Source organism: Melospiza melodia, chromosome 22 (genome assembly GCF_035770615.1).
Source record: "Melospiza melodia melodia isolate bMelMel2 chromosome 22, bMelMel2.pri, whole genome shotgun sequence".
NCBI lineage: Eukaryota > Metazoa > Chordata > Aves > Passeriformes > Passerellidae > Melospiza > Melospiza melodia.
Genome location: NC_086215.1, coordinates 7,659,536 through 7,667,679, shown reverse-complemented (window position 1 = coordinate 7,667,679; position 8,144 = coordinate 7,659,536). Strand labels below are relative to the sequence as shown.

The following is an 8,144-nucleotide window of genomic DNA, read 5'->3' as shown; positions in this document are numbered from 1 at the left end:
TCCACCCTGGGGACCAGGTTCGAACAGGCTGAGATCGAGCTCTTTGTGCTGCACCTGAACACAGCCATGGCCGGGGGAGGAACTCAGGCTTCCCTGAACCAGACCCTGGAGTCCTCCTGCCTGGCCATGGCCTCCCTACATCACAGCCACAGCAGCAGAAGCTTTGTTTAACTCCTGACGTGTTTAAACACACACGGGGCACACAGCAACGCGCTTTAGAGACACCGGCAGCGGGGACCGCTCGGTGCTCCCGGGCCACGAGGAGGGACAACATGGCGGTGTCCCCAAGGACTGCAACACCCACAAGGCCCCGCGCGGTGACCGGGTCACGTGGCGGTGTCGCCGGGTCACGTGGCGGAACGGGCGGGACGCGGTGCTGTGGCAACGGCGCGGCCGCCATGGCCAAGCAGTACGACATGGTCGAGTGCCCCTTCTGCGACGAGGTTTCCAAGTACGAGAAGCTCGCCAAGATCGGCCAGGGCACCTTCGGGTGAGTGCTCGCCAGCCCCGGCCCTCCCTAGCCCGCCCCGGCCCCGGCCCTCCCCGGCTCAGGCCTGCAGCCGGGCCCGGCCCCGCGGCCCATCCGTGCCTGCCTCCGGTGCTCCGTGCTCGCGTGTCCTTCCCCCGGTCACCCCTCTGGCTGCAGAGAACCAGTCTGGCTCCTGGAGCTTCTTTTCCCCAGGCTGAGACCCCGCTCTGTCCCAGCTCTGGCGGAGCAGAGTTAACTTTGAAAACAGTTAGGGTGGGGACCTGTAACTTAACTCCAAATGTGCAGCTTGGCTCCAAATGTGCAATTTTTTTGCTCAAAAATGTGCTACATTACTGAAAATCCTTATAAAGCTGCAAGAGCTCTGGGCTCTCTGTTGGTTCAGTGAGTGCTGAGGGCCTTTGGCCCAGGGGGAATGTGGCTATATTGGCTCAGCACAGAGATCTTTGTAAAATGCTTTAGTGTGTCTTTGTTTGGGCTTTTTCCTGTCAGGGGCACTTTTCTCCTTGTGCTGCTCATGGATTTTTTTCTGTTTTTTTTACAGGGAAGTTTTCAAAGCCAAACATCGCCAGACAGGCAAGAAAGTAGCACTGAAGAAGGTGCTGATGGAAAATGAGAAGGAAGGGGTAAGTGTGGGGCACATCTGGGTTGGACCTGCTGTCACCTGGGCTGCAAAGGCACATGGCAGCAGAGAGGGGACTGGGCTGCACGGGATGGCTGCTGGGAAGTGACACTTCCCGTGTGCTTCTTCTCCTCTGGGACCCCAGCACAGGGCTCCACACTGGCTGTGTGTGTGGAGGAGCTGGGTGATGTGTGAAGCACATGCTCAGGGGTTGGGGACAGAGTTGACAGCTTGAACAGCAAAGGCAGCAGGCAGAGAGGCTGTTCTGCAGCCAGGCTGGGCTGTGCCGTGTCCTGGTGTGATGGAGAAGGTAAGGGGAGGAGGGCAGGACCTGCCAAGCTGCCTGGTCACACCTCTCCTGTTCTCTGGCAGAGGTGGCCTGGCCTCCTGCACCTCCAGCCTCCATTCTCTCTTTCTCTTTTCCAGTTCCCCATCACAGCCTTGCGAGAGATTAAAATCCTGCAGCTGCTCAAACATGAGAATGTGGTGAACCTCATAGAAATCTGCAGGACCAAAGGTACTTTGCAGGCTCTCCTTTGTGTTAATGATGGCTTTTCTGAGCCCTGCTGAGCAGGCTGGTGTCTTGTGCTGGGAGTGGGGTGGTCTGGCTGAGCATGGGCCTCTGCTCCTGCCTGGGACATGCGGTGACAGGTCACTTAAAAGAGTTTCTAAATGAGTCAGGACGTTGCTGAAGCTCAGATGGAAAAAGCTGTGATAGTCCTGCCAGGAAGTGCCTGTGCTGGGAAACTCCTTTCTGAGAGGCTTTAAATGAACCAGCACTGGGCAGACTTTGGAGCAGAGGCTCCTCAGCCTCTCTTGGTTGGCTTGTGATGGTTTCTGGCAGCTCTGAGCTGATGACACAGCTCCAGCTGAGGTTCATTCAGCATCTCTCTCTGTGGGTGATGTAACTGCTTGTGCTGGGAGGGCTGGGACTCCACAGGGGCAGTTCTGAGCTGCTCTTCCACCTCCTCCCTCCCTCCTGATCCCAGGTGCCCCCACTGCTTCACAGGCTCAGCAACCTGGCCTGGCTCTGTTTACAGTGAAACTGCTATTTAACATCTGCTAGAGTTTATGTATAATTGTCTCACATGGATTTGTGCTGGAAAAATACTTTGGAAAGGGACAGTTGATGTTACAGCCTGCCCTTCCCTAGCCAGTCATGTCAGTGAAATAAAAACAAAACTGACTCGTATCTGGTGTTTTTTTAAAAAGTCCAGTCGCTGAACAGGCACTGATGGGAAATTCAAGATACTCCAGTACTCAGCTGTGTGTAGATTGCTGTCTGAATAGGTATGAGTAAAAACACCAGTGACAAGTTAATTTTTAATTCACTCTGTGATTAAAAGAGCTGTGATGATTGGGTGTCTGGAGTACCAAAAGTAAATATTTTTGTAGACATGTCATTTGTTCCCTTTTTATGTTTTGTTTGTATTCCAGTTTTCATCCAAATCTACCTTGACCTCAGTTTGCAGTAAAGTAGAAATGTTTCATTTACTGTTCTCAAACGTGAGGCTTTTCTGTTTTTACTTTGAAAGGTGTGTTTGGGGCAGTGTCTGTGTGAGGAATGCAAACCCAGGGTAGCAGGCACTCTCCTGGCTGGGGAGCACAGCAGTGTGCTTCTCTGGGGACTAAACTTTTCCACTTGGAGATGCTGATCAGCAGGTTTTGCTGATGACAACTGATAAAAATCAGCTTTTCTTTTTAATAACATTTTGTGTGGGTGCTCTAGGAACAAGATTGAAATTGATTCCTTCACTTAAAGTCTGCTGTCATTGGCTTCAAACTGCACTTGGAGTTTTGTATCACTTTGATCAAGATCTGTCTTTTTTTTGCAGATCCTGTTTGAGGTTGCAGGAAATCTCACTTTTTAATGTGAGATTAGACAGATTGTCTGTGTTTCTGCATTTCTTCTGGGGCTGTCTGTAGGTGCCTCCTCTATCTCTGATGCTTGGCTGGCAGCCACAGCTTGCAGGGAGGAAACCCCACAGCCTTTATGTGCCCAGAGCAGCATGAAGTGAAGCTTTCAAAGGTTGCCATGCCCTTTCTTTGCCTGTCTGATGACATTTGCTGCACCAACCCTCATCTCCTGTTCTCGTGTTGCTAGTTTTTGCTCTGTTCTTCTTTAAAAAGGACCTTGAGGCGTGCAGGCTGTCTGGTTCTCTGTGTTCCTGTGCCCTGAGATTCTGTGTGGGGGGTGTTGTGTGAGCTGCAGGGTGGTGGGAGGCAGGAGGAGCTGTGATGCAGTGAAGGGTCCCTCACTGGCAGCCTCTGTGCCTCTCCTGCAGCCTCTCCATACAACCGGTGCAAGGGCAGCATCTACCTTGTGTTTGACTTCTGTGAGCACGACCTGGCCGGCCTTCTCAGCAACGCCCATGTCAAGTTCACCCTGTCAGAGATCAAGAAAGTTATGCAGATGCTCCTGAATGGACTTTACTACATCCACAGGAACAAGGTAATGGCACAGACTCCTGCTGTGCTCACAGGGTGTGACCGTGTTCACAGGGGTCCCAGGATGAGGGAAGAGATGAGGATCTGACTCCATGTTTTAGAAGGCTTGATTTATTATTTTATGATATGTATTGTATTAAAACTATACTAAAGGAATAGAAGAAAGGATTTCATCTGAAGGCTGGCTAAGAATAGAAAAAGAAAGAATGAATAACAAAAAGCTTGTGGCTCGGACAGAGTCCAAGCCAGCTGACTGTGATTGGCCATTAATAGAAACTATTGCATGAGACCAATCACAGATCTACCTGTTGCACTCCACAGCAGCAGCTAAGTTTTGTTCTTGAGGGTTCTCAGCTTCTCAGGAGGAAAAATCCTAAAGAAAAGATTTTTCAGAAAATATCATGGCTACAAGAAGGTGGCTTTCCAAGGAGCAGGCAGACACCTGCTCCTTGTTCTTAGCACAGGCTGGAGGGAAATCCTTGTTTCCCACCTCTGCAGCCTGAGCATGTGCTGGTGCAAGGCACCCAAAGAGGGCACTTTATTCACCCACCTCTTCAATGTGTGTCCTTGTACAGATCTTGCACCGAGACATGAAAGCAGCGAACGTGCTGATCACACGGGATGGGGTCCTGAAGCTGGCGGACTTTGGACTGGCTCGAGCTTTCAGCCTGGCCAAGAACAGCCAGCCCAACCGCTACACCAACCGCGTGGTGACCCTGTGGTACCGGCCCCCAGAGCTGCTCCTAGGTAGGAGGAGCCCTGGCTGGGCTCTGCCGGCCTCGTGGCCCTTCCCGGCCCTCTGTCAGGCTAACTGGGCATCTCCGTTTAGGGGAGCGCGACTACGGCCCCCCCATTGACCTCTGGGGTGCAGGCTGCATCATGGCAGAGATGTGGACACGCAGCCCCATCATGCAGGGGAACACGGAGCAGCACCAGCTCACCCTCATCAGCCAGCTCTGTGGCTCCATCACGCCAGAGGTGAGGATGAGAGCAGGGATGGGCTGTGCAGAGCACGAGTGTGGGCACAGTCTGGGCACTGGGCTTCTTCCCTGCCCTGTGTGCAGTGGAGTGTGCCTGCTGCTGGCAGGGAGGCTGGAGAATCTCTAGCCTGCCTTTTGGGGTTGTCTCTCAGACAAACACTCTCAATTTCTGCTTAAAGAAGGGTGAGGGTTTTTATTCTCAGGTGTTTTGTGCTGGTCACCTTCAAAAGCCTCTAGAATTCTGTCTTGTGATTTATGGCATCAACCGGCTGTGGTGTGAGCACCCGGCCCCTCCTCAGCTCCTCCTTCATCTGCAGCTCGTCCTGCCCTCTTGTGGGGAGCAGCTGAGGGATCTCAGCCCCGCCTGGGATCTGCAGGATGTGGTGCTGGCAGCTGCCGTCCTCACCCTGCTGTCACAGTCATTATGTAAATACTCTGAAGGCGCTTTCTTTGGCAAGTAGCTACCTGCTGTGGTTCTCCCAGACCGAGATAAGTGCTGGTGATTGCAGCAGCCTTTGCTTTCTAAGGATAAAAGGTGCCACATCCAGGTGATTATTTAGCAATCAGTTTTGTCAGTTCATCTTTCTGATGTGGTAGCTGGCCTGAACCATGCTCTCCAGTAGTTCTTTCATGGGGGAACCAAAATCCTTGAGCATCATTTCCACACCAGGAAGACTGGCCTGAGTTATCCACGTGTCTCCAGGCCTTTTGTTCCTCTTTGTTGCTGTGAGAACAGTGTCTGCCAGCTTGGAGGCTATAAAATAGAATTGTTATTTTGGTTTGCCTGAGGGTGTTTGAAGCAAAAATGGCTTGTCCTTTCGATAACTTCTTGCAAACTCCACTTCCAGCAATGCCAGAAATCCCAAATAAAGCCCATCCTACCTCATGTTCCCTTTCCCAGCCCTGCCTGGGTTATCCTAAGGAATAATCTCATAGGATTTTTTTTTTTCTGATGGACAGATAATTTTTAATTCCCTTTCCAAAGCCATAGGAAATCCTTTCAGGGCATCAGGTTTTCAGGGTATTCTCCAAGCAAGGTAAAACCACTTGGAGAATTTAACTGAAAAAAAAAATCAATAATTCCATAAATGAAAATAAAGTTTAGGAATAAATTGGGTTTTCCTTGACTAAAGCAAACCCTTGGAGCTATAAGAGATGCCTGCCAGGAATTGTCATTATTTTTCCCTAATTAAAAGACATTCCTAAAAGGAGTCATTAAAGATCCATCAGCTACAAGAAGCAGCTGAAAGAAAAAAACATATTTTTTCCCAAAATAATGAAATTATACCCCATGGATGCTCCTCTTTGAAATGCCTCTTAGAGAAAAAAAAGCTGGAAATCCTTTTAATTATTCTTTGGGATAGTGTTGGAGCTGGATGCAGATGAGACATGATCCAGGGAAAGCAAAGGCCCTGGAAAACATTTCTGAGGATTCAGGTGGTGACATTTATGAGGATTAGGGTGGTGGTAGGAGGTTGTAGTTGAGTGGCTCATGGTAGTGGGAGGAGTAGGGTAATTTCTAAGTTGAGCAGGAGGAAGAGAATGTCTACTAGGAAGGAGTGGATTGAGAAGGGGAGTGGAGCAGATCCCAGGGATATGAATCCACATTTGTATGGGGATAGTTTTTCTGAGTCAGGGGTTATTTGGGCGAGTCAAAAGTTTTGTGCAGTTCGGAGGATGCTTAGAGTCAGTGATAGTTCCCACTGCTGGAACTTCCATAATTTCTTGCCAACCCCTTTTCCTACCCTTGCCAGGTGTGGCCGAACGTGGACAAGTACGAGCTGTACGAGAAGCTGGACCTGCCCAAGGGGCAGAAGCGGAAGGTGAAGGATCGCCTCAAGGCCTACGTCAAGGACCCCTACGCGCTCGACCTCATCGACAAACTGCTGGTGCTGGACCCCGCCCAGCGCATCGACAGCGACGACGCCCTCAACCACGACTTCTTCTGGTCTGACCCCATGCCCTCAGACCTCAAGAACATGCTGTCCACCCACAACCAGTCCATGTTCGAGTACCTGGCCCCGCCGCGCAGGAGGGGCGGGCACATGCCCCAGCAGCCGGCGAACCAGGGCAGGAACCCGGCGGCCACCAACCAGACTGAGTTCGACAGAGTCTTTTGACATCCGGCGGGGTCCTGCCTGGGCTTGCCCACCTTGAGTGGAGATGTCCTGGCAAGGTCTTTTTGTCTAGGAAAGGACTTTTTTCAAGGTGAATTGACTGATGTTGTTGTCAGAGCTGGGCCATCTCCTCGGCCGCCGCAGAGCTGCGTGGCTTGGGGAGGTGAAACCTGTGAGCTCGACGTTGTTTCCCTCCAGTTTCCTGTCTCAGAACTTGTTTTTGCCCCCCCAAAAGTCTGTATTGGTTACATTAAACTTGCAGATCAATTGTTATGGATCTGGTGATGGAAAAAGTGTCTCCATCCATGCTGGGGCTCTTCACAAATGGTACCAGGACTGGGAGTAGCTGCCCTGGGACCAAACTGGGCCCTGCTTGGAGATGTCTCAGCGCTCTTGGTCTGTCACAGCTCCTGCATGGAGTATGCTCTGAGCACTGAAGCATTGGTGAAGGATGAGGCAGGTGCTTCTGAGTCATCAGATGTGTCTTGGGGAAGGCAGAATCACCCTAGACAGCGTGACTAGCTCTCCCTGGAGACTGGGATCTAGCCTAAAAAAGGGCTTATTGGGCAAACTAGAGAGGTGGCTGGCAGAGCTGGATGCTCTGTGTAGCCAGGAGACCAGGATAGCTGGTTTCTGTGACAGCACATGGCGTCCACGCTTTCTTAATTGCAAGCCATAACTGGGAGTCTCATTGGATACACCCAACCTGCTGCAGCTGAGCACTGCCCTGTGCCTCAGGTGAGACCTGCCCTCCTGCTGTCTGCAGGGATTTCAGGATGGTGTGGCAGGGCTGGTCACACTCTGCTGGTAGCAGGGGGACACTCATGTGTCCCTTGCTCTCTCCTGGAGCTCTTTGCATGAGAGACTAGAACAAGACCCCTGCCTCCTTTGGGTACAGTGACCAGCCTGACCCACTGGGATCACCTGTGCACACTTTATGTCAGAACTCATCAGGATCAGTTCGCAGAGAGCAAGTGCTCCTCCACAGCTGCACGTGGCTATCGGCTCTAGCCAGCCGTCTTCTCCCTGAGCCCCATGAATGGCAGGAGCCCAGGATTCAAGGTGTGCAGCTGGTGATAGCATTTGGCACTTGGTAACTTGTCTGTTAACAATTACAACTGACAAAAGCCATTGGTAGTGTAAAGTCTCATGAGGAAGTGGTGCTGAGTGGGGCCATTCTCAGGCTTGATGAAAGGCATGTACAAGGTAACTCTGTCTTGGTTTGGGGCTCTGAAACAGTGTCTGGTTTGGAGGGGGGCTTTGTTTCTTTGGAAAAATAGTCGATTATGAGTAATAAGCCAGTTGACTTGTGCCACTGTGTATAAACACGGTCCTGTCCCAAACAGCTGCTGTGTCCCTCCTGTCGCTGTGCTGCCTAAACGGCGACAGCACTGGGAGCCTGCAGGACAGCACCGGCCCTTCCCGAGGGCAGTGCGGGTCCGGGCAGCCCGAGACCCCCGTCCTGTTCCTGGGGAGCTGGGGGGGCTCAG

The 8,144-nt window shown here is 51.7% G+C and overlaps 1 protein-coding gene across 1 annotated transcript; it reads left to right on the top strand.

Annotated features, from left to right (window-relative positions):
• The first annotated feature begins 367 nt into the window (after positions 1 to 367).
• On the top strand, positions 368 to 6,931 carry CDK9 (cyclin dependent kinase 9). Its single transcript, XM_063174553.1, has 7 exons — positions 368 to 490; positions 1,032 to 1,113; positions 1,536 to 1,626; positions 3,395 to 3,561; positions 4,133 to 4,304; positions 4,387 to 4,535; positions 6,292 to 6,931. Exons 1-7 carry the CDS (start codon positions 399 to 401, stop codon positions 6,655 to 6,657), a joined length of 1,119 nt encoding a protein of 372 aa, XP_063030623.1. The 5' UTR covers positions 368 to 398; the 3' UTR covers positions 6,658 to 6,931.
• The last annotated feature ends 1,213 nt before the right edge of the window (positions 6,932 to 8,144 follow it).